Source organism: Microtus oregoni, unplaced genomic scaffold (assembly GCF_018167655.1).
Source record: "Microtus oregoni isolate MIOR12 unplaced genomic scaffold, Mior012 000022F_ref0000154, whole genome shotgun sequence".
NCBI lineage: Eukaryota > Metazoa > Chordata > Mammalia > Rodentia > Cricetidae > Microtus > Microtus oregoni.
The window spans coordinates 4350738-4378736 of record NW_024543081.1 but is presented as its reverse complement, the minus strand read 5'-3'; the positions used below and the strand labels follow the sequence as shown (position 1 = coordinate 4378736).

The window sequence follows — 27999 nt, the reverse complement described above, 5'->3', positions numbered from 1 at the left end:
TACTGAAAAACTTGTGTATTGTTAAGCTGCAGATGTTCAGCCCAGCCTCTGTGGACACCCTTGCTATCCCAAATTCATTCACAGTAGTTGGGTCTCATGTTGAAACAGAAATGAAAAGCTCTACCTGAACAGTCAGACTTAACGACATCCATTTTCTCAAGGCTTCCCCAACCCAGCCCCAGGCTCATCCTGGAAGTGACTCAGCCCCAAGGGTCACATTCCTCCCTCTCAGCAGCACCTTCACATCTGTCTTCACTGGGCCCTGTGGCTCTCCACCAGCATTCACCTGCTCAGGTAGTAGTAGTGTCTCAGATGCGCCCCCATTTCTGTTTTGAAACCTGAAATGTGCAAAAAAGCAGGGCCTTTCCTCCCCAGAATGTGTCCTACTGATAGATGTCCTGAATCCTGGTTCAACTCAGTTCCAGGGAAGAACTAAGATCATCCCATGCCCAGCTGTGGGGAATAGAAGTAGTGATGATACAGCACCAGAGCTCATGGGGGCTCAAAGTGACTGGTGGCTTCAACATCCCACCACAGAAGGGTCACACTTCTGGCATCTTCATGGGTCTTCCCCTTTTGCACCTGCTGCTCACCCCTCCACCTGACAGGCAGGGTCCAGATCACCAGTGGTTAGCCCTCAACACCAACAGTCATCCTGGGACATTTCTCCAATCTCTGCAGCACCCATACCTCTCTGCCCACCTCCTTCCCCAGCCCTGGCTGCAAGTACATGGCTAATGATGTCTGGTTTTGGTGGGGGTCACAGGCAAGTAGGAAAGGAGAGTAGTAATAAGTCCAGCAATAAAAATCATCAACACAATGTCCTGAGATGGGATGGTCAGGGACCTCCATGGTAACCCCAGAGGAGAAAGAGGAGTAGGTATAGACGGCATAAGACCCATGATCTGCGACCTATAGATCACTATGGGTGTTGCCTCTTAGCCACATTTCTGCTTTCCTAGCTGCCTTGAAGACCTTTTCTCCCTATGAGCCCATGTTCCTTTCTGTCCCGGGTGTATGGCCTTTGTCCTTAGGGTTCAGAATAGTTTTCCAAAGTCCTTGATGTCAACTGATGCTCCAGAGCTATTTGGGTAGGAAAGACAGCTTTCTTCTCTGGCATGGAGGCCTGCAGAAATTGGGTGGCCATGCATTAGCAAGGGTGTCATGAGGTCCCCTCCTTGCAGCAAAGCTGCTGATGACCACAGGACCTTGGAGGAAGATGGACTCAGGTTCCAGAAGAGGCATACGAGAAAGATGGCAACCCTCTGCCCACTCAGCAACCTTTTGCCCATTCAGAAAACACCAAGGTTGGGACAGAGGAGCCTCTGTGGGCAGACCCACGATACACTGGCTGATGCAGGTACAGGAGTGTGTCTTTAGTTCTCTCTTTATATAGACTCTGGTTCTAGAAACAACAGCACAGCCAGCCGGCCAGGGCCAGCACACTGATGGGCCGGGTGGGGTGGACTATTTACAAGCCCAATGCAGGGCTGTACCATGGCCGCGTCCCTAAACGGCTCAGCCATGACACCACAATAAGTTAGAGCTGGCCAGGTGGGGCGGGGTAGGGGCTGTACACACAAGTGCTGGGGGGCTCAGGGCCTCAAATACTGTCGAGGGCCGGGGCTGTAAACATGGCCGGGGCGGCCCTGCCCACCCCTAGTGGTCTGTAACGACTGGAAGCAGAGCAGCCCGGGCAGGGCCGGGAGGGGTCAGGCATCCGACAGGCAGCTCTGGATCCGGTCCACCCACTGCTGGGCCGAGGGTACATCCTGGGCACAGAAGTTGTAAACGCGACGTGTTGTCTTCACCTGGGAAGAGCAGGTTACTGACTCCACAGACCCTACAACTCCAAGCCCCTTGCCCCAGGTGTTCCCCACCCCTTGGCAGAGGCTCACATCAAAGAAGGCCTTCTCATCAACAGTCTTAGGGGCACCTATGGTGGGTGTGCCAGGTGCCACAGCTTCCACCTCTGCCAGGTCAATGACACCCTTGCATTCTGTGTCCACTCGGTGGTCATAATAACGCAGCTAGGGTGAGGAGTAAGAGGCACAGAGTTAGGACAGGCCTATCTTCCATGGTTTCCCTTGTCCCTGCACTCATTACTCACCTGGTGCTTGGTCTTGTCTAGGACAAACCAACGGGCCTTCCAGGGCTTCATGAAGGCTCCTTTCTTGTAGAGAGTGCCCTCATAGGACCTGCATTTATAGAATCAGGGCTGAATTATCTCTCAGGTGGGGGACTACCTCTAAAAGTTAGATGATGGGTCAGTCCCTCTATAGTCATCATGTGACAGATGCTGGTCCCAAACACCAGAACTTTAAGCAGCCCCATGAGACACATAACACTCCCCATCCCCAAAGAGAAGGAGGAGAAAGAGTCAAATCTATGGAGGTAACCGGAGTAAAATGACCCTTCCAGGCTCAGGGTAGAATGGATCTTGCCTGGCCCCAGTTTCATCTGGTGGTCTTACGGGTGCCCTTAGCTCCAGCTCAGCCTGCTATAGTCACCAGTTCTACAACCCAAACTTCTGATGTTGGCCTCTGCTTAGGCAACTGTCATAGCTTCTACAAGTCCTTCTACCTAAAGAAAATACTAAAGCTCCCCAAAGAACCTAGCCCCACTAGAAAGTCATACATGGGTCCCAGTCCAGAAGTAGCTATGTAGCAGCAGGAGATGCCTCTCACACCTGTTCTCACTTTCAGCTGTCTGGAATTGGCTGTACAGGGTGCTGGTGCTCCGTCGGGCAGCCTGACGAGAGCTGGATGTGGTTGAGCCGCTACTCTGGTCACTGTCCAGGCTGAGGCTCAGAGTAGAGCCCACAGGTCCCTCCTGTAGATACACACCTAATGACCGGCGGTGGTGGGGCACAGTAGACACCAGTAGTGAGCTAGGGGTACCCTGGAGGAAGCAAGAATGGAGTTTTATCAAGGCTGACCAGCCTCCTGGCAACACACATACTTGGTGTTCCTCGGCCCAGCCTACCATCCCTACCCCACTCACACGTCCATCTTGCCGGCCCTCAAGGCGCTGCGCAGCTTTTACCCGGTCCCAGGTATCTTTCCAGCGTTCAGGTCGGCCTAGCTCTGTCTCCAACCGCTGCAGCTCCTGGAGAGAATTAGTGAACAAAAAGAACATCCAGGAGCTGGAAAGATAGCTCAGCAGTTTAGAACACTTGTTCTTAGAAAGGAGCTGGGTTTGATGCCCAGTATCTATATGGTGGTCACAACTATCCGTGGTTCCAGGGATCCAATAGGTAGCTCTAGGAGATTCGACACCCTCTTCTGACCTTTGTAGGTACCAGGTATAAGTACGGTACATATACATGCACGCAGGCAAAACAATCATACACATAAGAATTTTTTTTAATCTAAAAAAAAAAATATTTTAGCCAGGCGGTGGTGGTGCACGCCTTTAATTCCAGCACTCAGGAGGCAGAGGCAGGCGGATCTCTGTGAGTTCGAGACCAGCCTGGTCTACAAGAGCTAGTTCCAGGACAGGCTCCAAAACCACAGAGAAACCCTGCCTCGAAAAACCAAAAAAAAAAATATTTTAAAATGAAACAAAGAACAGTAAAAAACTCCAGACTGGGAGGGCACAATGGCTTACCCAGTAAAGGTGTTTGTCACCAAGCCTGTCAGCTGAAGTGCAACCTTAGGACGGGCATGATGGAATTTGAGAACTGACTCCTGAAAGCTGACACTGACCTTCTGCCCGCACACTAAATAAGTAAATGTAAGCCGGGCACTCAGGAGGCAGATACAGGCTAATCTCTGTGAGTTACAGGCCAACCAGGGCTCTACAGATCCTATCTCAAAAGATAAAAATAAAAATGGCATTATATAGTTCACAAGGATATGAATAAACACCGATTTTAGTGTAAGTGATGCACGCCAGAAAAACAATATAATGATATCTTAAAACAGAGTGTAGTGTGTAGGTTTAATCAGTAGTCTCTCAGTGGGGGTGGGGGGCAGAGTGGGAGCTTGAATGTAAAAAGTTGCCACATCTGAATTGTGTCTTTAGAAAAAATGCCCTTTAAAAACAGCGACATTTGGGCTAAGTGTAGTGGAGTTCAGTGGGAGAGCACTTGCTTCCCACACACTCAATATCCAGCACCACTAAGTAACTAAAAAGAAGGAGAAAGGAGTGGGAAGCAGGTAGGCAAAACCAGGCATTGTGTTTCTTTCCCATGTAGTTCTAGCTACCTGAGAGGTTAAAATAAAAAGAGGGATCACTTGAGCCCAGGAGTTCAAGGTCAGCCTAGGGAAACACAGCAGTGCCCCCTCTTAAAAACCAATGAGAGTTGAGGTGGTAGTTTACAAATGCAACCCTTAAACTAGAGAGACTGAAGCAAAAGGATCAGGAAGGAGTTCAAGGCCCTCTTTAGCTACCAGACCTGTCTTAAAGAGTAAAATAGTGGAGCACAGTGGCTTTAGTCCCGTACCTCATAGCCAGCCTGGAATAAAGTGTGAGCTCCAGGTCAACTTGGGCTAGAATGAGACCCTGCCTCAAAACCAACAAACCAAAATAACAGCAAACACTCTAGATAGATGATAGGTAGATAGATGACAGACAGACAGACAGACAGACGGACAGGCAGGATAAGGTATGTAAACAGCCGTGTACCTTGTATGCACATGGCTCAGAGGCAGAGCACTTCCCATGTACATACAGGGTACTGGACCTGATTCACTCATCTACAACACCACCAAAAGGAAAGGAGGTGTGGGGGACATTTTCAGACAAAAACAGAAGTTTGAGGGAATGTATGGCCAGCAAATCTTTATTACAGGAAATACTATAAGTTTTTAAGACTGAAAGGAACTGGTATTAGACTAGATATAAACAGAAAAAAAGTGATTATTAGAAGCTAGACTGGAATATGCCTGCTCTTCCAGCTACTGAGGAGACTGAGGCAGAAGAATCTCAAATTGTAGCCAGCTAGAACAACTTAGACCTTGTCTCAAAATTAAAAAAAAAAACAAAAAACAAAACTCAAGTTATAGTTATACCTCAGTTGGTAGAGCACTTGTCTAGCATATATAAGGTTCTGGGTTCAATTCTCAGCACTGGAAAAGAAGAGAGGAGAGGAGAGAAAAGAAAAGATACTGGGAATGTCAAAAAAATAGCTTTTCTCTCATTTTAAAAACAAAGTTAACAAAATAAAGTATTATGTGCATTGACGCCATAGAAAAGTTAAGTGGCTGGGAGCTCACCAACTCCAGCTGGGCTGGGAAGGAACAAGCATAGGACCAAACTAGTCCCTCTGAATGTGGTTGACGGTTATATGGCTGGGCAGACTGAGGGGCCACTGGCAGTGGCACTGGGAATTGTCTCTGCTGCATGTACTGCTTTTGGGGATCCTAATTCTCTTTGGAAGGACACCTTGCTCAGCCTAGATGTAGTAAGGAGGGCCTTGGACCTTCCACAAAGCAAAATGCTTTACCCTCTCTTAGGATTAGAGAGGGGTGGGATGGGAGAGTGTGTGGAAGGAATGGGAAGAGGGGAGGGAGTGGAAATTTGGATTGGTATTTTAAAAAAAAAAAAATTCTAAAAAAAGTTAAGTGGCTTCAGTAACAGCAGGTCGAGCTGAGCTAACAAAAATAAAGGACTCTGCTGATCTCTGTACTATCATTCTCTGTACCTTCATTCACAAAACTCTCTCTCCCCCCCTCCCCCTCCCTCTCTCCCTCTCCCCCCCTCCCCCTCCATGTCTCTTCCAGTACTAAGCCGTCTGGACCGGGCCCCTCTAAGGTGCTCACATAGTCTTGAAGGAGACACAGCCAGCACAGAGGAGTGCAAACTCTCTCCTGCTTAGGATCTGAGGCCCACACCCTTCTAACTACTCAGCCTGATTAACCAACGAGGGAGGCCATGCCACAGACAGGACTTGCCACCCTGTACACTGTCCCAACTACCACACACCAACTACTAACAACTCATTTGGCCCTTTTTCCTTTCAAAAGGTCTCTGCCCTTGTTTGATTCTGATTCCTGAGCAGATATGCCCAGAAAAGGTGGCAAGTGGGAGGTGACAGTGACTCTCTTAAGGTCCAGGGCTGGAACTCAGATGAGTTGCTACTCACTGACAACTAAGCAAACACAGAATGGTTCCTGGAAGAAACCCTGCCCGCACTAATGCCCTGGTGCTGCCTAAGTTACTTAAAGCAAGGTACTAGAGTGTAGATGTGGTCTATACCGCAAAGGTTCATGGGAAAGTAAGATTAGTCCCTGAGTGACAGAACAGGAAGTGATGCAATCTTAAGGGGTGGGGACTGGTGGAAGGTCTTTGGGTCACATAGAGAACTTGGGAGATTCTGCCATGATGTGACATAGCCCAGAGACTTATCAGAACTGGGTAGTATATGCCCTTGAGCCTCCAAAACTGCAAACTAAATAAATTCCTCTACCTTGTAAATTAGCCTATCTCCAGTATTTCCTTACAGTGACCAAAGCTGACTAATACACCAGGTCAAGGGATATATATATGCCAAGAGCAAAAACCAGGTCCTGGGTCTTGAGAGTGTCTGACACATGCTTTCTCACACTGTTATCTGCAAACATCTGTTAGCATGGGACAGAGACCTAGGAACCACAACTACCCCAAGTAAGCAAGCAGTTCATTCGGTGGCAGAGTCAGAGAGCCACTCTAGTCCCTAAGGACATATGCACATATGCACAGACATGGCTCTGGGGTCTGAACAAGTGGAAGGAGGAAAAAGAAAACCAGGCCCTACTCTGGGGCAGCACACACCTCCAGCAGGCGTGAGATGGCATCAGGCTGGACTCGAGGGCGGCTGTCATAGCATGGCCATACCACACGGCGCCTGCTCTGAGGAGCACCTCCATCAGGCCGTTCCTCTTCTGGAGGCTCAGGGGGCCCCTGGGCCAGCTCCCAGTCATACGGGGGGCCCTCAGCCAGCGTCTCCTCAGTGTAGAAATCCCACACTTTCAGATTGGACACGTTGCTGTAGGGTCGCAGCACCTGGGAGCAAGCCTTATGTTCAGAAGCTGGGCCATGCAGGAGCTGCTGCCCCAGCCAGGCCCCCATTCACCTCTGTGTCCTCGGGTGCATATGTGTAGTTGTAGAACATGGGAGTCCTCTTGCTCAACCGGTCCACATACTCCCACACAGATCTGCATGCCAGATGGCCCCTGCGTTCACCTTTCTCCTCATACAGCAGCCCTGCACAAGAGCAGCACTGAGTTTAAGCCCCTCTAAGCCAGGGTTGCCCCAGATTTCCTTCTTCCTACATACCCAGCTCAATTCGCTCATAGTCAGAGTCCAGCAAGAAAGTCCGAAAACGGCGGGATGCATGGTGGTAACCGAGGAACTTGAGGTAGAACTGACTGAACTCAAACTCCATGGGGAACTGCAAATGGACCTGTATGAAGCAGTGGGTCAGAGGTCAGGTCAGGGAAGCACTGCTCAAGCCTACCCACATGGGAACCTGCCTACCTCAAGCCTCCCTACCCACCTGGTGTACACAGTCTAGGAACTGCAGGAAGACGGGTGTGAAGCCACTGCTCTGCCCAGCTAGGGTGTGGGCCCCACGGTGGCTGAAACGATGACCAAAGGACAGCCACTCCTTTTCCACCAGCAGGCGGAAGCCCTCCAGGGTGCGATAGAAGGGGTCTGAGAGCAACTGCACCAAGGACACCACCTGCAAGCACCACCAGATATCAGAAGGACATCTGAGGACCCTCCCCACCTGCTTCCCGGCATCTGCCACACACCTGAGTGGTGATGTCCCAGCCGTCCTCCAGGCTCACCAGGACAGAGGAGCCAGAGTCTAGCAATTCCACTACCAGCACCGATATCTGCAGCAGCTTGTGTATCTACAGGGACAAACAACCAACCTTTGCACACTACAGCCAATCAGGCACCAGAGGCTCACAATTCACAGAATCCTTGTAAGGCCAGTAGTATCTACAGTACTGGATAGACATGACCTGCTCTGCTCGTCTCGGCTCATGCTTGCATCGTTCCCCCAGCCTGCCCACCCCTCCCAGAACTCCATTGACAAGGAAGACAGATTCACAAGTCCCTGTCCTTGCTGGGTATGGTAGAAGATGCCTATAATCCCAGCACCTACGAGGACTGATTGCCACAGTTCTAGGTCAGCCAGTGCTACATGAGAATAAGTCCCTGCCCTTCAGGTGCCCAGAAGTCCCATCCCTCAGTGCTCTAGTTGTCACAGGGCACCAGGTATATAACACCCATTTCCATTCTCTAAAAAGGACAAAGCAGCAGAGAGCCCTGTCCCACAAGTCGAATTCCACAATGGACATCAAAGCCCCCTGAACACAGCAAACTGGCTCCAACATACCTTTCACTGTCTGCCCAATTTCCTATAGGCCCAGACCGTCAGCTGCCTCACAGACACCATGAGACTACAAAGGAAATGCCCATCACCTCCCCCTCCTCCCAGTACCCAACATAACAAATAAGCAAACTCAGACCTAGAGGTAGACCTAGCACTCAGGTGGGCAGAGAGGCAGAGACAGTGCAGAGACCTGAATCAGCCATTCCGAGTCCTCCAGTGAGCGCAGAAAGGAGGCTGAGCCGGACTCAACGGCAGGGCAACCAGGTACACAGGCCTTCAGCAATTTCTTGAAGCTGGCTTTTACCTGCCTTGCCTCAAACACCTCAATAGGAACCAGCTCCCACTGTTGCAAGGGATCTGGGCGTACACCCTGGAAGAAGGCCAATGAAAAGCTGTAAGCCAAACCTAGTCCTGGGTTCCCCGCCTAGCCCTGTGCCCCTATCCCAGTTACCTTGAGCTGAGCTTTGTCACCAATGATGTAGAGGGCTGCCCGCTGTGGTCGCAGGAAGCCAGAATCAGGTGGAGTGCCATTGGTGTGGGGGGTGCTGAGGAGATCTCTGCCAGCTAGCCTAGAGCCCACATCAGCACCAAGCACACTGCTGCGACCACTGGCTCGGACACTGCTCCATTTACCTGCAAAGGAGATAACAAGTAAGCACTAGATTGAGGTCTGGGCACCACTTACCTGGGGCTGGCTGGGCCTGGCCTCCAGGGAGGGGACTGAGTTTCCAGGCAGGGCAGAGTGGTCAGCAGGCCATGAGAGGGAGCAGGGCTGGAACACACAGATGCTAAGGCACATGGGGTGTGGCCTATGTTAGTGTCTGGAGTGGGCTCAGGTGCTGGGCAAGTGAGTAACTAGGGCTAGGAGGAGGCAGTTGTGCTAGTCTGTCACAAAGGGGGCGTTAGTGCTGGGTGTGGAGGGAGATATTAGTGCCTAAGACATATTCACACTAGGGAGCCATCAGTGCCAGGTAAGGGGAGAGCCCCATTACGGTACCTCGGGACGCAGTCCATCTGGAGGCCGAGGCCGCCATAGGGTTGGACAGCGTGGTGACCCTGGCTCGGGGGCTGGGCACTGAGGGCACAGCAGAGAGAAGGCTCAGGTTTGGTCCCAGGCCTAGGTTGCCAGAAGCTCCCACCAAGCCCCACTCCCAGGGGTCAGCGGCAGGATGGGCCCTTGTCTGGTCCAGGCAAGGGTTCTTCCCACCAGGGGCAGCTAGGCATAGAGGGTCTGTGATGCTGGGAAGGGTCAGGCTTTGCAATACAGGGCTCTTCTTCAAACAGCTCCAAGCAACCTTATCTTCAGATTTTTCCTAGACCCTCTTCCTTTAGTTTAAGCCAGGGACTGTTTGATAGACAGTTCCTGACAGAAGTGTTCAGCCTTGCCCCCTCTCAAAAAAAAATCACAAGAAGTACCTGAGAGCCTGGAGGAGACCTAGAAGCAACTGGAAGAGGAAGAAAGAAAGGCCAGAGGGCTAGGAGGACAATTTAACCTACAACACGAGCGGATCTGAGTCCTAGGACTGCACCAGGCACAGTTACAGGCTAGGACAATGTGGCAATGTCTGGGAGGAGCCTGAGTCACACCTCAGGTTTACCTATGCAGAGGCCTCATGCAGGACACAGAAAAAGGTGTGAGGTAAGACAACATTACCCCATCCAATGCAAGGATCACTATGGCCAAACTCAAGGCCAGTCTTCCACACCCTGACCTCTCTGACAACCACATACTACAGATGACAATTACCCAGCTTGCACTGCAGACAGCAACAGACTTCTTAGGTTGCAAGCTGGAAATCCACATAGGGTTGAGGGAAGCCAGACTCCTGATCATCACAGGACAGTCAGGGAGGGTGGCCCCACACCCTGAATTTACACCAGAGCTAGTAACAGTAGCACTGGAGAAGGCTAGAGATGTCCAGGGGGACACTTGGGAAGGTGCAGGCTGACACTTTCTGAGAGGAAGATGCTGCCTGAAGGTGTCACTCAGGATTTCTGGCAGAAAAGCAGACTGTAGGACACCTTTAACCACATAGAAACCAGATATTCCCAGGGAACTGCACCATGGGTCAATCTGGCCTGTTCTCAGACTGGTGTCGCCTGGTGACCATGAGAGCAAACCTGCTGCCCTGTCCTCAGCTCCGGTGGCCAGCAAATGTTAACAAGAGATGAAGACAAACACTGGTGGAAACAGATGAGAAGCACGGGTTCAACAGGGAGTGAAGAAGCCGGGGGCAGAGTGGTTACAGACAGAGTTAAGGGCAGAAAGCTGCAGGCAATGATAGACCTAGCCTGGCTCACACTTTTAATCTCATCACTTGGGAGGCAGAGGAAAGTAGATCTCTGTACTCAAGGCCAGCCTGGTCTAAAGAGTGAGTTCCAAGACAGCCAGGGCTACACAAAGAAACTCTGTCTCAAAATAACAACAAAAGAACAACAGACCTGGGAAGTCAGCTTATAGGAACCAGATAGGCAAGACAGACAGACTTAAGGACCCTGGGCTACAAGATGGCTGTGTTCATGTGAGGTGCTACTAGCCTAAAAGCCATCAGAACCACTATGCTTTCAGGAACTAATCCCAGAAGAGAACATGAAGCCCCAAAACTTCAAGGGGGAGGGGGACACAGGGGACTTGAGGTTAAGGCCTGGCATACAACTACCATCTGTTGCGCATACAAGATGGATTGGGGCAACTCACTCCCAAGTGATACTGTCACATTAGCTTGGTAAGATGGACTCTGCAGCTTATGGTTCAAGAGCCTGGCAGACCTATGCTGAGAGATTTCCAAGCACAAAGACCCAGCTTGACACACGTTAGGCTTAGTATGCAAGTTAGTGGCTAGAGTTGTACATCAAAGAATCAACTGCTAAGGACCCCAACATCTACCAGCCAGGCCATGAGAAGCAGTGCCCATAACCCACAGCTCACACGTCAACCAGCACTGGATGCAGGTGATCTGCCCTCATGGATCAGCATCAAGAGCACACACATGGCGCCACTCTTTTAGTGCTGGCACCTAACTCACTATGCAAACACAGTCCTGCCCAAAGCTAGTGCTGGGCAGCAAGTCCCAGGCAGCAAAAGAAAGGATTCAACTAATAGCCAGAGGCACACACCTGATCTCTGGGCCTCCTTCAGACAACAGACCCAATTCATAATGATAGAAGACATTGCACAGAATTATGATGACAGCAGTTCTCAGGCAGGGAACTGTGTGGGTGCCTCACAAGCAGAGGTCAGCATGGGAAGAAGGTTGGCCTGGTACCCCTCTAAGTGCTTTCAGGCTGCCATGGAGGTATATATTGGAGAGGGGATGGCAATGACAGCGAGGGCAGTGCAGACAAGACCCAAAGAGCCAGGACAGAAAAGCATGAAGGCCAACTAATAGACAGAGGAACAGTTGGAAGGGGACAGGATAGAGGAAGGATAGGAAAATGACTTTAAGGATGTTCCAAGGGCTGTAGGCAGAAGCAAACATAGCAAGGTATAAATGGAGCATCTGTTGGACCTAGAGGCTTCTGGTAGATGTCCTGGTCTAAGGAAGGAGAGGGAATGGACAGGCTTATGGTCAGAGGAGAGAGGGCCTCAGGACACTCACCTGGTCTGGGCAGTATTCCTGCCCTGTCCCAGAACACGGAGAAGGGTCCCTCTCTTTGACCCATACCCAACACCCACAATCAAGACAATTCTGCCCCTGCTGGTTAGCCCACCATGAACACTGCCACGGCCTCAAAGGCCACCATCCACCCAAAAGCACCCTCTCACCGTGACCACCCATGTGGGCAGAGGAGAAGCTACTAAGTGTGTTTCGTCCTGATGAGTCAGCATAACGAGGCATGGAGCTGACCACAGCCTGCAGGTACTTCTCTTGCTCCAAGCTGCTGGAATCTGTCTGAGCCTGGCCTGAAAAAGGAGGTGAGGCTGCAGCTGCAGCTGAAGGAGATGGAGATGGACAGGTAGGGTAGGCAGACACAGGCAGAACAAAGGAGGAGTACCTGGAGAAGGTGTATTCTGGGCCTTGAAGAGACCAACAACACCCTTGCCATGCAGGCCCCCAGAGCGTAGCAACACAGCCTTGGAGCGCCCACTGCGCCAGCAGACCACAGGAAAGCGGTTTTGGCGGTAGCAGCGGGACACACGCTGCAGGGCATTGTCCTGGATGCTCTGAGGAACAATCAGCAATCCTGGATAGCTGCAGAAGTCGGAGGTATCATGAGGGAAGTTCTAAAGACCTGCCCCTTTGCCTACCCACAGAGCCTTATATCTAGTATGTAAGAAGAGTCAACAGGGTAAGCACAATGGAACAGATCCATGGCTCTCAGAATCTGAAGGCCAAAGGCACTTTATACTTATCCGGTGCCTCCAACAAACCTACAGCCCAACCCTCTATCCACCTCCTGCCCATGCTCCTTGTTTCTCCAGGATCCATGGCTAAGACCCATGTCAAGCAGGGAAGATATCCAAGCACTGCCTACCACTCTAGTCAGCCCTGGCAAAATCTTCCTGGCGTGTCCTAGCCAGCCCTCACCTGCGACATATGGCATACATGCGATTAACAGGAGAGATGCGAAAGGGCTCAGACTTGGCCCGGCTCAGGCTGCTGCTCAGGGTACCTAGTCCAAGGCGCTGGTAGTCACGGCAACATGCCCGCTCCACCAGGCTGCTCATGGTCATGCGGTCAGAGGGCTTCAGGGCTGAGGACGGGGTCAGTGTGCTGGGCTCCAGCTCCTCTGACACTACAAACATTATAGTTAGGAGTCATCTCCTCTAAAGACCCTCAACCCAGCCTAGCCTCCATGGGACCATCTCTAAAGAACCCCCACCCCCAGCCCAGCCCAGCCCAGCCCAGCCTCCACGGGATCATCTCTGATAGAGAACACACAGATTTCCCTGACCCTGCTCCCACCTGAGATCTCGTCCTCCTGGTCCTCAGGGGGTGGCTGGCCCCGATTCTCCCAGCCAGGGGGGTTGTACTTCTTCCTAGTAACATACTGCCGCCCAATGGTCTTCTTAGCATTCTTCACCAGGTTTCGAGACAGGGTTCTGGGGTATATAAGTCCAAGAGCAATAAGAAGGCAGGAAGTCCAGAAGACTATACTAGGTGTACAGTGAGCACCTAGCTGCTCTGGCTCTGGGACCCAACTCCGTACCTGAGTGAAGGAGTCTTGTCCTTAGTAACCCGTGGCGGCCGGCCAGGTGTGTGGGCTGAGCCAAGTGTGAATGCAAAGGTACCCCTGATATCTGGTGGGTACCGAAGCTTGTGTAGCTGCTTGCGGAAGAGCTCGGCACTGTCAGATCCCACCTCCTCATCAAAGGCCATTTTCAGCAGCTGGGTCAGACAAATAACCCCTCAGGGCTCTAAGTGGCCATTAGGCTCCTCCCCAATCAGATAGCATTCAGTTCATAGACTCCCTTCTTATGGCATGTACACCACAAAGCAGGCAAACTGTGCCTTTTAAGGAAAGACATCATGTCCATGCAACTCAGGGTCCAATGTGTATAAATCGAAAATTTCAGTGGCTACTTGATGAGGTCTCAGCTTAGACAGTTCACGCAAAACTTGGACTCTGCATATTTGTCAGGATAAAGACAAATACGCAGGAGCCACTATTTCAAAAGATCACATGATACCTGGCTGAGAGCCAATGTGACAGCCCCACGTCAACAACCCACTGGCAGGAACCCACTTATAGAGCTCACACTAGCTGCAAGGGACAAAAGTCTACTCACTTGGAATGTGCAGGAACGGAGCTGCAGACCATCCTGCAGAAGCTGGTCCACAGGGGTCTGGACACTAATGCGCTTCTCCTTGGTCAATGCAGCCACAGGGAAGGAGCGGACTACTACTTGATCCCCCACTTAAACAGGTTAAGCAGTCAGGAGGAGAAAGGAGAAGAAAGGAATACATATCTCAGGGTACCGGATATGGAAGTCTTGGGTGGGTAGGAAAGGAGCACATTGGCCTACCTCCTCGAGGGCTTTGATTCTTTAAGGAAAGGGAAGGGAAAAGGGAGTCTTATCTACTCCAAGAGCTAGGGAGGCACAGAAAAAAGGCTCACCTAGGGGGTCAGTAGGCATCCCTGTGAAGATGACGCGGTATGTGGTAAGGAAGACAGCACCCTCGGCTGGGAGTAGTGCAGGGCCCCCTCCACTGCCTCCTACACCCTCCTCACGCCCATCTGGCAGCAGGTACACTCGAAGGCCGTCTAAGACACACTCCTCACCAGGCAACAGGCGTGGCCTCAGCAGCTTGGGCTGTTCAGGAAACAGCAGAACTTAGAGCATAATCCAGGCCTCGAGTACCCACAGCCTGTCAGCCACTACGCACCTTCTGTATGGGCGGTAACCTCTTGCTCTCTCGGTGTACAGCCTCCAGGGTCTCAATGTGCATCTGGACAATGTCTGGGGGAGAGCAGGTCTCATACCCTGGGCCCCTACAGCCACCCATCTGAGGAGTACTCCCAAGACCAGTTCCACCATACCTGGTACCATGACATGCAATCCCTTGAGGTGGTCGCTGGTGACCCCACTCTCTGTGCAGACCTTGTCCACAAAGCGGTTGATGAAGCGGACCACAGCCCCAGCTACATCACATGTCTCTGCATCTTCAAAGCCACTCTCTGTGTCATAGCTCTCAGCAACACTGCCCGCCATGCTGGGCCAAGAGGGGGTGTGTGGGCACCAGCACCCCCACACCCCCACCAGAAGCCTTATCCCTGGCCCAGGCCTCACCACTGGCCCCACCCCACCTGTTGGTGACCAGGCTGTTGCTGGCACTCTCCAGGTCTCCCAACCCTGCCCGCTCCCGCAGCAGTCGGCTCTTGCTGCTGTCCAGAGGCAGCAGAAGGTAGCTCATGCGGTTGGCATAGTGGATGGCCTGGCTGAACACAGTGCTTTCCTCCTTCTGTACCAGCTCCTGCTGCTTCTCACGGCTTAGGGTTGGCCACAGGCGCCGCTGCTCTGAAGCCACATCCAGGGCAGATCGCTCATCATCCTGAGACTGTGTTTCCCCAACCTCCTGTCAGGTACCATATGAATAAGCTGGGACCAAAGTATCTGCCCCCAACCCAGCCCAGGCCCAAGAAGTCCTGCACACCTGGGAGGGGCTCACACGGTCATCAGAAGGCTCCAGGTATAGGGCCCGGATATGGGTCTGCACATCCCCATAGAACATGGCCTCCCAGAACTGTGGTGTGCTCCACACTACATGCTCCTGCACACAGCTGTATGCAAACTGTGTCACCCCTGGGCTCAGCTTCTGCAGAAGTGAAGTTGGAAAAGGTTATGTGCACATAGGCAGGAGTAGACTAGAGAGGAAGCCTAAACCCACCACACTCCCAACACTTACCCGGCAAAAGGCTGTGACCAGTGGCAGCAGTGCAGCTGCAATGCCATGCTCATCCAGGGAAGTACAGTCCTGTAAGCAGAGCCGTGAGTGATAGGGAGCCCCTCTTAGAGAGCACCCATATCAATCCTACCTCTCTGAGCATCACAGACCAGGATTTCCTACCACTGCCACCTGGAACTGTTGCCTCAGGCTTCAAAGTGGGTTGCAACAAGGACTCCCATCGGCTCCCATTCTCCATAGACTACAGACCTCCCTCGCATCAGACGGGAGACCCCTGCACCCCTTTTCACTCTCACATCATGATCAGAGTCTCTCATAACTGTCAGAGTCACAGAGCCATTAGAGAACCCATACCTACCCACCATATGACATCACTGGTAGATGAAGGTCAGCCTCACCTGCAGGCAGCAATTCATCATGCGGACGACAAAGTCAAACTGCTGATGGTCTAGAACTGCACGGTTCTGCTGTACATGCAGGTGAAGCTCATGGGCGAGGCAGCGACGGGCAGCTCGCCCCTTCAGGGCCCTGAGTACAGCTGGAAGCAACTGGAAGCAGAGATAGGGGAAATGGAGAAGAGAAGGCAGTACCCAGCATCAAAGTGGAGGCAGCCAAGCCCAGGTTTCAAGCACAGAAAAGACTGAAAGCCAATGTAAGTCAGGTGTGCTCAGGTTCTGGTTTTCACGATTAGTGCAGACTAAATCGTCCAGCAGACCCAGGAGCTCCACAGAGACATTCATGAGGACAGAGACAGAAGATGTGCATGGTGCTGGCTCCCAAGCAAGTGTGGACATGTGCGCTGGAGGGAGGCCCCCACAGGAACACCACACAACTCTTATTAAAACCCCAGACTTGTTCATGAATACAATAAGGGCAGATGGGATGCAAAAAAATTATTAAAGCAACCAAGTCAGGCATGGTCACTTATGCCTATAATCTCAGCATGGAAGAGGCCGAGACAGAGGAAGAGCAAAGCCAACCATGCTTATATATTGAATTCCAGGTAGGCTATAAAGAGCCTATCTGAAAAACTCCTCCCCCAAACAAACAAACAAACAAACACCCCAAAACCCCATGGCATGTATAGGTCTACACTGTCTAAAAAGTGTACATATACTGCTGTCCACTCAGATGTAGAAGCATCCTCCTATCCACCCAGCCACTGCACAGGCTCAGCCTTTACCACACTAGATGGAAGAACTGAGTCTCCTAAGAGTCTTCCCAAGCCCAGATTAGAGGTTCCATCTGACAAGCCTTACCTTCTTTGCTTCAAGCATTTTCCCTTCAAACACATAGGAGATGCAATTCCGCACCACCTCCAGGCGACGTGCACTGTTGATATGAGGCCCACTGCATCGCTCTAGTATGGCCGCTAAAGAGACAGGACATGCTTACTTTAACTCTTGGCCTTGTACTCATCCTAAACCAGCTTGTCTTCCCCTTCAAGTTACATACTCATGGGGGGCCCTGAAGGCACTGTGGTCCTCCTCTCAGCTTTAACAGCTGGGGGTGCACCCTGCATCTTGGCTGCAGCCTGGTCCACAATCCACTGAACTGTGCCCTCATCTAGCCGGGGGAATGGCCGGTGGGTCCGCCGCAGGTGACTGGCCTCACCTGGCCTCTGCACTTTGTGCATTGCCACAGCTGGGTATGGGTTTTCCTGAGGGAACATAGGCAGGCATTGGCTACTGGGCCAGGGCCAAAGTGGCAGCATGCCCTCCATGTCACCCACCATACATTCTTATAAAGTTGCTCCGCTAGTTCCTGGACATGACGCAGGACACGGTGGGGATGGTTCTCATCTGCACGCATCCGTGCTACCTCATGAGCCACCAGCTAAGGGGGAAGGAGGCAAGATGATGAGGGTCAGTTGAGTGGGTTGGGGAGGGACAAGTGGACAGGCAGGGCCAGGGCTGTACCTCATCAAACAGGTCTGTGGAACGGTAAGGGACCCCTCGCTCTGATACGAAGCCTGCAAAGGCCATGCCCTCCAACACCTTCATCAGGAAATCGTCCTCCACCAGCCCACGCTGGCCTAAGAATGCTGCCTGGAGAACACCAACAAGTCAGCTCCTCACAGACTCACGGAGCCAGCTCAGACCCCAGCCCCACAGCCTACCTTATGGAAGCGAATGACAGGTTCTGGGTGGATGCGCACAATGTGCAGGCACCAGCGGTAACCTTGCAGGAGCTGAGCAAAAAGCCGCAAAAAGACAGCACGAAGCTCCTTGTCCTAAAAGAACAAGTCAACGCAAGTGAGTATCAGGTCCATTAAAGGACCCTGGGTACTTTTCTCCACACCCATTTATAGCCAGACACAGGGTTTTCCAGGCACCTCTGCTGCCCCCTTTTGCCTCTCCCTACAGTGCTCCTTAGCCAAGTGAGTCCTACAAGTACTGAACAAACAGCTCTTGTCTACGGCTGACTTGGGCACAATCACCACACCTAACTATCTGTGTATCTCCTTCCTGCCCAGGCTAGAGAAGCCCAAGGTCAGCTTGGAGGGAGGCTGAGTGTCTGAGCACCATCAGCCTGGCCATTAAAGGCACTGGAATCTCTTCACCAAAACAGTAGTAACCCCCACCTGCATCTTCAGGGAGGAAGCAGATGTTGTAGGGGGTGGGAAGGCAAGGTCAGCCAACTCCAGCTCTGGATCCAGGACCTGTGGAAGCAGAGAGGAGCAGGGACAACTGTATGGTGACCTTAGGCTCTGGGTTCCCTGGTTGTCAGGTGATGGCTCCCACAAGACCAAGGCACCAGCCCCACCCTGGCCCCAACCCTCACCATGCTCAGAACATTGTGGGTCTGGCTTTGTAGTGGCTCTGGCAGGGGTGGAATGTGCACACACTCAGGGACAGTCACCGTCCCTCCATCAAGATCAGCAATAATCACGTCCAGCTGTGCACCAAAGGAAGCAGGTGGTGAGAGAGCAGCAAGCCTAGGCAGTGATGCCGACACAAGGCCCAGGCCTTACCAGCTCCTGAGTCTCTGCCTGGAAGGCTGCATTGACCCCGATAATGAAAGGCGTGGGTGTGCTAAGGACTTCCAGCAGCTGCGCCGGCAGGATGGGCACATAAGTGAAGCTGCAACAGGCCCAGAAGACACTGTCAGCTCCAGAGAATAGAGGGTAGACAGAGGATCAGGGGAAGCCAGGAGGAAAGGCTAGGCAGAAAAATACCTGTATCTGAGAGGGAATAGCAGTGCCAAGAGGCCCCTGCAAGCATCTGCAAGACGTTGATAGCTCCTGGACAAGAAGAGGACTTTGTGCTCAGTGAGGGCAGCACAGAACAAAGACAGCACATTGGTGATGCCTGAAGAAAGAAGACAAGCTTGGTGAGGGCCTGTGTTCCTACTCCAGTACACAGGGGGCACCCTCACCTCTGAGCAGCAGTCCCAAAACAGGAAACTGGGAGTGGGATAAGAGGCAGTCTCACCCAGCTGGCGGAAGAGTAGGGCCACACTACAGCGGCTGACAGGCAGGGAGTCCACCAGTGGAGTCTGAATGACCTGCCGGTCACCAGCCCCCAAAGAGATGGTTCTCTGCAGAAAAAAATTACCAGAGCTTAGAGCATGGTCAGTCTTGTGTCAAATCTGAGTGCTGACAAATCTTGAGATGGGACTGGCTTAGACGTCTGGAGGGAAAGGTCACACCCTGCCTCTGTTGGCTGAGCAGAGCTGCAGAGAAAACTCAAGGTAAGGGGGGTGGGGGTCTGCCTCTGATCTGAGTGGGGCAGGGCCTGAGTGGGCAGAAGAAACAAAGAATTCATACCGCTCCTTCCTCAACAGAGTCCAGCTGCACAGGACAGACAGACAGAGAGACACCATTAGACACAGGGCACAGAGTACGAAACAGATACACGGACAACAGCATCCAGAGACAGGCATACACCCAATGATCAAGAGAACAGAGAGTGAAAAGGCAAGCCCAAATAAGTAGACAGGGCTAGAAAGAGATGACAAAGGATGGCACCAAAAGCAGAAGGGAGTATCTAAGGCCTTGGGTTATGTGTACTCGGCCAGTCAGACTGAGTGCACAACAGGTTCCCCACCACACCCCTTCTGCCTCCTATGGCTGTACCAGGAGGGCCTGTGGCCATCCAGCTGTCTAAGACCTACCTGAGATCCCCCAGCTAAAGGGACGGTACATGTGAGCAGGTTCCCAATCACGTTCTCGAGGCACACATTCAGGCCCTCCACATGGATAGCATAGATGAGACCAAGGCTATTCTGCAACAACCAGATAGGGAACAGTGGTATAGCTGACAGGGCTACCCCACGCACTGCCTTGCTGCTATGGTGGCCCTCCTCACCCTGAACACTTCTGTATGGTCCAGTCGAGACACCAACACCAGAGTCTTTGGAGCAAAAAGCTGGCCAGGCTGGGCTGGTGCTGTGGATGACAGCCGTGCCTGGCCTCCTTCATCTGCCTCTTCTTCCTTCTCTGTGGCATCTTCAGTGCACACCACTTCCTGCAGACAGAAACCCATTCTCCTGGCTCTCATCAGAGTCATTCCATGAGCCCAAGTGGAAGACAGAAGTGACTCAGACCCAGCCTTCCCCAACAGGAACATACCCCCAGAGGTAGAGCAAGCTGGCCATGGCTCAAGGCTCAGCTTCACATGTTGCACACCAGAGCTTACGCTGACCTGTGTGGACTCCACTGGCTCCCAGAAGGTCAAGCAGGCGCAGTAGTGCCTCTCAGAGTTGATGTCAGTAAGGACAGCCACAAAAAAAGTTGGTGGATTCCTCTCGGGACATAGCTGCCACCCACTGGGCTGGCAAAACTGCAGGGAGGGATCAGCAGTCAGTGCCTGCACCCATACCTGCAGTAAGAATTAGCCCCCTTACCCCACCACCTGTCCCCAAGCATCTGCACTGCCAGGGCCTGGAGTCTCAGGGCATATGAAGCACCTTTTTATTACCCAGGGAATACCTTAACTCCTAGCCCTCTTGAAAGAGGATTCTGGCCTCACTATCTAGGGTGAAGCTTACAAGGGACACAGTGACATGAGGCCAGCTACCCCAACAGTAGACCTGATAACCCTTATGCTATGCCTCCACACTCACCAGCTCAATGCCCTGGGGGAAAGGGTTGTCCTCCCAGTCCTTCTCCGGGAAGCGCTGTAGGATCTGGCCCTGGCCTTCCCCACTCCCTGAGAACAAGAGCAGGTGGTCAGAGCACCTTCCCACTTCCCACTCCCCATCCCTCATACTATCAAGACTGGCCCAGGATGGAAATAGCTCCTTCTCTTTTGGCAACAGACAAGCCTAGGCTCCCAGATCTACCATTTCTCTAAACAAACTTTTGTGCAGATAGACCATTGGATAACTACAGACCTCAAGGCCACCATAAGGAAAATAGAGAAGCCCCTAGATCCCTCCTCCCACCTACAGTCCAGCCTAACCTTTCATTGTATAGGATCCTCTCAGGGAGGAGCAGAGTACTTCCAGTTAATTCAACATCTTCCTTGACTGTCAACCTGCAGCTTTAGCCCTCAGCCCCTGCCAGACAGTGAGCACCACGCAGACAGTGAATACACACTGGGTACTTTGGTGATCCGTCACCTGTCTGTTCTGGGCCCCTGCTCATGCCTGTTATCTGTGTGCAATTCAAGCCTCAGCTTCTCTTATGCTAGGGGTGGAAACACCAACCATGGCTCCAAATTGCTACCTATGCACAGTACCTTAGAGACAGTTCCTCCTAGAGCACAAGTCTCAGAATTCAAGAGTTTAGCAGGTACCTGCCCTTTTGAACATGGGTGTTCCCAGGCTCCCTCTGTCTGTACCAAGAAGGGATGTACTTCTAACTACAGCCTATGTAGGTGGAGTGAAGGTTCTTGCCTGGGCTCACCCCTATACCACCAAAGGAGGCAAAGTGATGGTAACAATGATGACACATGACGACTTCATTTGAAGATGGAATACAGTATGGCAGTGGTTCTCAATCTTCCTAATGCTGCAACTCATTAATACATTATAGTGACCCTCCAAGCATAAAATTATTTCATTGCTACTTCATAACTGTAACTTTGCTACTGTTATGAATCATAATGTAAGTATCTGATATGCAGAATATCTAACATGTGGTCCCCAAAGGGGTCACAACCTACAAGTTGAGAACCTCAGTATGGAAAGAAAGTCAAGCCTCCTCACTTTTGCCTCTTACATATACAACTTCAAGATCCCCAGGGCATAGTGTTCTCCCACCCTTTACAAGGACCAGCATTCAGGAGGCAGACACAGGCAGATCTCTGAGTTTAAGGCCAGCCTGGTCTACATAGATAGTTAAAGGACAGCCAAGGCTATACCAAGAAACCCTGTCAAAAAAAAAAAAAAAGAAAAGAAAAAAGAAGTTTTCTCATGGATCCTCTCTACCTCAGCCTAAGACCTAGAAAACGTTAATGTGCAATGGGCCTGCTAGGATATGAGCTCACAACCACCAATCTTGGTATACTTGGACAGTTGTGCTGAACCCCTAAGTCCAACAACAGTACACAATCTCCAGGTCCCCTAAAAGCAAAAGAGCTGCAACCGCAGAACACCAATCCCTCTAGAATCATGGAGAAAATATCAAGGATGTGACTACTATGAAGGTCGCTGCTAAGCTGGAGGTGGTGGGGTGCAGGGGCCGATTATGACTCACAAAACCTCAGCTTCCTGCTCCCCTCCTCCCACCACCAACACCCTGCAGGCCTGACAGGCAACAGACAAGGAAGGGACAGGTGTCTGCTGGTGTCATGCCTACCTACACACACCCACGCACCTGTCCACCAAGACAAAACCCCCCAGGGGGTCCCTCAGGTCCAACCCTCAACAAGCAAAGACATGCATGCGTGTACACACACACACACACACACACACACAAGCACACGCATGCATGCATGCACACACACACACAAACTACTCCCCCAGCCGTGGCTCCTCCCCCCACCCACTCAGGCAAGAGCCTCCTTGTGCTCGGCACTAAACCACCATCTGGGCCCAGCCCTGGCTGGCACCCAGGGCTCACCCAGTTCTTGCCACGAGGCAGCAGACAGAGGAAGGAAGGGAGGTGTGCAGACAGGGAAAGCAGCCTCTGCTCTGTAGCCTTCCCTCAAGGCCAAAAAGGCTAGTAGCCTTCTGAGGGTTGTTTTTAGCAGCCTCCCCTCCCAGGGGAACCGGTAGAGAGGATGGTCAACATCCATTACCAGCATCCCTCATCCTGTGAAAGGTTCATTTCCACTTCCTACTAGCCTTCAAGTCTTCTGAGGGCTATACACTCTGAAGAACTTCTTTCCTGAGACTTCTGACTGCCTCATAAAGGTGGATGGGTAGACAGCCGAGGGCATCCCTCTTGAGCACCTTCTCTGTACCTTCAACAACCCAGGATCAGACCTTCAGGTTTCAGTCTGGTGCCTCCTCCTCTAAGAAGCTTGCTCTCCACTCTCTACCTACATCTGGGGCCTGAAGCAGGACCCTCAAGTTTTCCATCTAAAAAGTATAACCCCCTCTCCAAGAAACTGGTATACTTGTCAGTAGCCTGACCAGACAACAAGTTCCTGTGCATGGCACAGACTACAGCCTAATTAGGGCTTGTTGAATGCATGCAGTCAGCTACATGACCATCCTTCCCCACACCCAACCCAACTCAAACCTCACAAACAAACAGGTTCCCCAGTCAGAAGTGCAGAACAACTTCCGGAGCCCTAAGGCACAGCAGGTCCTCCCAATAAGACCTTGAAGAAGCCTTGTAACTCTCTCCTCTGGCTTCTCTAAGACCTCAGACTGCTAACTTGCATTTCAGTGAGGGGGTTTTGCCATGTTTCCTCTATGTCAGTCATCCACTAAAACCTTTTGGCAACTAGAGGAACCTGAAATGGCTATACCTGACCCACCAAAGTACTGCCCGCCTTGGGTAGAAAAGAAAATGAGCACCCTGCCTCCGTGTCCCAACAGAGCTAGGACTAACTCCAACAGCACAACCATACACTGCAAAGCATTGCTCTTTGGGGAGCATATGGGGGAGAGACACCAAGGTCCACTGAAGCAGGAATGGGAAGTCCCTGGCCCACTCTTGATCCCACAGGCTAGGTAGGCCCATACTAGGAAAATATACTGGGATCCCCGTACTCAAAGAACCTCAGCAAGAGCGTCCTCCAGAAACCAGGGTCATGAAGACTGGGGGCCTGAGTGGCAGGCTGGGAGGCGGAACACAGACCGTGCATTCTGTCATTTGCTGGCAGTACCCCATCACCAGTGCCAGGCTCTGATGCCTGGAGGGCTAGCCGTAGATAGTGTGGACTGTGGGAAGGCCACAAAAGAATGGAGGCTTCCCTTGACTGATCCACCACATTACATGCTGGACAGCACCAGGTAGCTAGCTGCTGCATCTAGGGAGCCCAGCTATAGGAAAAGGGAGGGAACAAAAGAGTACTACCTTCCTGCTTTTCTAATTATCAGACCTCAACAGGAAGACAATGCCCCAGGCAAGCTGCAGCAGAGGACACGTGCAGAGGGAGCCTACAGCTTTTTCAGTTTTTCTCTCCAACTGTCCCCAGTCCATAAACAGAAGCTTTAATCCAAAACCTTGGACCCTTAAGCTCCCAGGGTGGGAGACTGGGAGGGAACTGCAGCCATCCCAAACAGCTCCAACCTGCTCTAGAGAGAGGGCAGGGCTATGGGTGGGGACAATAGATGGGGCCCAAGAATGTGGCCACCTCATTACCATCAGGGCTGAAGGAGGCCAGGTCATGGAGCAGAAGTAGTTTTCTTGGGTGATGGAGATCTAGCTCTTTCCTCCCCAGCAGTAGCAGGAGGGTACCTGCCAGGTTTGGCCAGGTAAAGTGTCTCATACTGAGCACTAGCCAAGCGTCACACAATTAACTGACCACTTTTGGAAGCTGAGAAAAGGGTCTCAAGTTAAGCTGTCTGGTCCTTATGCTAAGGAAGGTGTCTAGTTCAGTGACAAGACAAGACATACACAGGGTGCACCGTGACTCACCTGGTGAGGGGCCTATGCTGTACCAGCTGGCATCCTCTAAACTTTACAGTAGAAAGTGAAAAGGTCACACACAGTCCAGTCATTTACTGTCTGTAATCTTGCCTACTTTCCCCGAGAGGTCACCAACTGTAACCATTAGCAACCATGATGCTACCTCAGGTAGGACTCTGGACTCAACCAGCAGCTTTAAAAAGGTATCCAGTACCCGGGTCCTACACCAAGCAGCTCCAAAGTTCTCCTTCAGAACAAAAATAAGGTATCATCTCACCCATACTCCTCAACCTAAAGGACCCCGTGTGCCTGCCCCAATGCCCTTGGGTAACTAGTACAGTGGGTCCTTCATCTTCTTCAGAGGCACTATCTAGCAATGTCCACACATCTGCTACCCAGAGTCTAGGTAGACTAAACTGTTTCCTTGGCCTGTCCTGTGCTGTAGCATCACATGTGGGTGCTCCTGACAGCTTGTATTAGCTTAGATTAGTGGGAATCATCCCATCTCAAGAAGAAGAAACTGAGGCAGAGAGAGCACCGTGACTGGCAACAGAGTGACAACTAATGCAGCAGGCTTTCTTTTGACACACCAACCAGCTCCCAAATCATGACACCAAGACCTCTTATTAGTTATGAACGCTCGGCCTTATCTTATGCTTGTCCCACCAGCTCTTATAACTTAAATTAGCCTGTTCATCTACACTTTGCCTCGGTGCTTTTGACCTTTCTTTCATTTTGTATGTCCTACTTCATGCCTGGCTGGCAGCTGCCTGGTTGGCTGCCCCTGCCCCCTTCCCCTAGATTCCTCCTCCTATTTATTTTCTCTGCCCACCAGCCCCACATATCCCTACTGCCTAGCTATTGGCCATTCAGCTTTTTATTAGGCCAATCAGGTGCCTTAGGCAGGCAAAGCAACACATCTTTACATCATTAAACAAATGTAGCATAAACAAATATAGCATATCTTTACACAGTTAAACAAATATTCTGCTACATAAACAAACGCAACACATCTTTACATTGCTAAAGTAATATTCCACAGCAAACTAATTTTCAGTGTGCTCCTCAGCTTTGAGTCTTTAGCTCCCAATACACATAACCCTTGTCTTCAGCCCACACCCAGGGACCCAATTCTGGACTGGTTCCTCAAAGAAATGCCTAAAGGCTCAGTGGTTACCAGTGACAAGTCAACTCTGACCCTAGAAGGCAATGCTTAGAAGGCTCCATGGCCTTCTGTTTCCACAGTGATGGGTAATTTGAGAATGACTCCTTCACACCATTCAGGAAAAGTAGACACCTTTGGACTGAGCCTTCTATTCCGTCCTGCTCAGAGGACAGAAGTACCTATCTCATGTGTGGCTCTATGAGTAAGCCCACATGTTCACAGAAAGTGTCTCATGGAGACCACCTGTACCTCCTTATATCACCCTTAACTTTCATCCCACCACCACACTTATCTGACCTGGTCTCTGGTTGCAGTCCCTGCCTCGTGGGCCATTTTTCACACTGCTCTCACCACCATCAAAGTCCATTTTGTTCCTCCAGCCTAGGCCCGCATACAGCACTAGACCCTCAAGAATAAAGCAGCCCTCAGGGAGCTTTGGTTCCCTGTTCTCCAGCAGCACAGGGGGAGCCTCGCTGACCTTCACATGTGCCTTGGAGCACAGGCTCTCCCTCTGTGAGCCAGTACAACACCAGTGGCAAGCCTCCTGCTCAAAGAGGAAGGGGGATGAAGACAGTGTGGTCTCTGCTTTTGAGAACTCCCTCTCTGGAGGGAAGACATCTGCTCATGACTGAGTGCCAAATGAGATATACTGGAATACATGAGAACAGAGAGAAATGGGTGCTCAGCGAGAGAGTCCTGAAAAGGGCCTGGAGACAGAGATGATGGTGTAGAAGAGGTTTTCCAGTGGGTATAGGGTCCAGCATGTGGACATTAAACAGAGGAACTGTCCTAGTGAGGACTTAGCAAGAAGAAAGGCAAAGAGGAAAGTTTAGGTCCTAAATGGTGACAGTGACAGCTGGACTGAGAAGCGGCAGGATAACTGCGTGGAAGAGATAACTGGAACATGGTAGGAGGCATGACCTCTAGGAATTCAGGGCTGCCTAGTCTGGCCACACAGCTGTCCCTAAGATATTGCCCCTCCGCAGGTGGAATCAGACTGCCAGAGTGCAGATCCCCAGCCTTGGTCCCAGAACCGCACTCGACTTCTCTGTGCCCGATTCTCTCTAAAGACAGGGGCAGCAGCAAAGCAACTTCAGTGGGCTATTGGGAGGAATGAGATCATACACACAAAGGGTTGTGCAGGGCCTGGCACACTGAGGACTCTAGCCAACACCCCAACACTGTTGTCTCCATGGCTGTTGCTGATGTCACTGTCAGGCTCCGTTTTCTCCTACCCCCCTGGGCTGAAGGGCTCTCAGACACAGGTGCTAACCCCAGATCAGGGCCTCCTAGACATGAGCACCAATCACCACACTGATCCCCCACTGAGGGCCTGGCTTGCAGGCTTGGACGGCAGGGCGAGCACCAGGAATGCTCTTCTCCAAGTCTAACACTTTCTTCTGAAGTCCAACTCAATACCACCTATCCATTCGGGCAGTTTCTGAACCCTTCCCCCTCCACTGCCCCCCATCAAGCGTACTTCAGGTTTCAGAACTAGCACAGGATTAGAGAAGCTGGAAAACCAATGTTCCGCCCCCCTCTCTGAAATTCCCAGACACAGCCACCGGCAGTCGGCCAAGGCGGGGTGCGCCCATCCCACCCAACTTGCAATCGGGGAGATTGAACTACAGCAGGGCCCTCCCACCTCCCACGCCCGGGCCACACGCCCCTGCTCACCTAGACAGACCGATACAGGTGCCCAGGTGTGGGAGGACGGCCCTTACACAAACCAAACAGTCCGGGGTCCTCGCGGGTTACCCCGGACGTCACGGTGGCCAATAACCTCTGAGACCTCTTTTCGCAGGCCCGGAGAGCTCGGCCCCAAGTCCTAACCCTGCTTCCGGCGGGGTCTTTTCAGCCTCGAGCCCTCAGACCCTGTCCCACAGCCCCCAGCTCGTCCCTAGGCGCTCAGCCTCGGCACTCACCGCGCGGGTGCGGCCCGAACGCCACCAGCACGAAGTAGTCCGCGAGCCGCGCCATGGCAAGGGGCGCAGGCGGGCTCCACGGCTCGAGGATTCGATGGCGGCGCGCTCATGGCCCGGCGCTGGCCCTAAGCTGCACGCTTGGGACGCCCCCGGCCCGCCTCTCTGCAGCGCCGCTGACCAGGGCTTCCGCCGCCATCTTCCCAGCCAGCCGGCCCGCCCGGGTGCTCGGTGCGCCTGCGCAGTTCTGCCCCTCCCGTGTA

At 52.0% G+C, this 27999-nt stretch overlaps 1 protein-coding gene across 4 annotated transcripts; it reads right to left on the bottom strand.

Annotated features, from left to right (window-relative positions):
- Positions 1 to 27955, bottom strand: Sbf1 (SET binding factor 1). 4 transcript variants are annotated; one of them, XM_041672131.1, is made up of 42 exons: positions 27740 to 27955; positions 20746 to 20831; positions 20325 to 20462; positions 19989 to 20147; positions 19795 to 19905; positions 19448 to 19471; positions 19113 to 19218; positions 18857 to 18989; positions 18653 to 18761; positions 18463 to 18576; positions 18263 to 18340; positions 17798 to 17911; positions 17598 to 17726; positions 17416 to 17514; positions 17134 to 17338; positions 16938 to 17050; positions 16077 to 16226; positions 15679 to 15747; positions 15427 to 15588; positions 15080 to 15348; positions 14813 to 14985; positions 14659 to 14732; positions 14390 to 14585; positions 14061 to 14188; positions 13481 to 13659; positions 13237 to 13373; positions 12859 to 13066; positions 12326 to 12522; positions 12096 to 12233; positions 9327 to 9404; positions 8781 to 8962; positions 8520 to 8699; positions 7740 to 7841; positions 7481 to 7666; positions 7261 to 7387; positions 7058 to 7188; positions 6757 to 6987; positions 3004 to 3108; positions 2690 to 2901; positions 2111 to 2198; positions 1899 to 2030; positions 1 to 1811 (listed from the first exon to the last, which is right to left on the bottom strand). In XM_041672131.1, exons 1-42 carry the CDS (start codon positions 27792 to 27794, stop codon positions 1713 to 1715), a joined length of 5706 nt encoding a protein of 1901 aa, XP_041528065.1. In that variant the 5' UTR covers positions 27795 to 27955; the 3' UTR covers positions 1 to 1712. The 4 variants fall into 4 exon arrangements, with proteins under 4 accessions (XP_041528065.1, XP_041528067.1, XP_041528066.1 ...); XM_041672133.1 differs by lacking the exon at positions 9327 to 9404; XM_041672132.1 differs by lacking the exon at positions 19448 to 19471.
- Positions 27956 to 27999: the final 44 nt, after the last annotated feature.

Coding starts and splice junctions, on each gene's coding strand:
- Sbf1 (XM_041672131.1), bottom strand. CDS start 27,794: ATGGCGCGGCTCGCGGACTACTTCGTGCTGGTGGCGTTCGGGCCGCAC. Junction 18,577..18,652: donor AGGCAGAGACTCAGGAGCTG/GTAAGGCCTGGG, acceptor TTTGGTGCACAG/CTGGACGTGATTATTGCTGA. Junction 2,199..2,689: donor ACAGCTGAAAGTGAGAACAG/GTGTGAGAGGCA, acceptor CTATAAATGCAG/GTCCTATGAGGGCACTCTCT.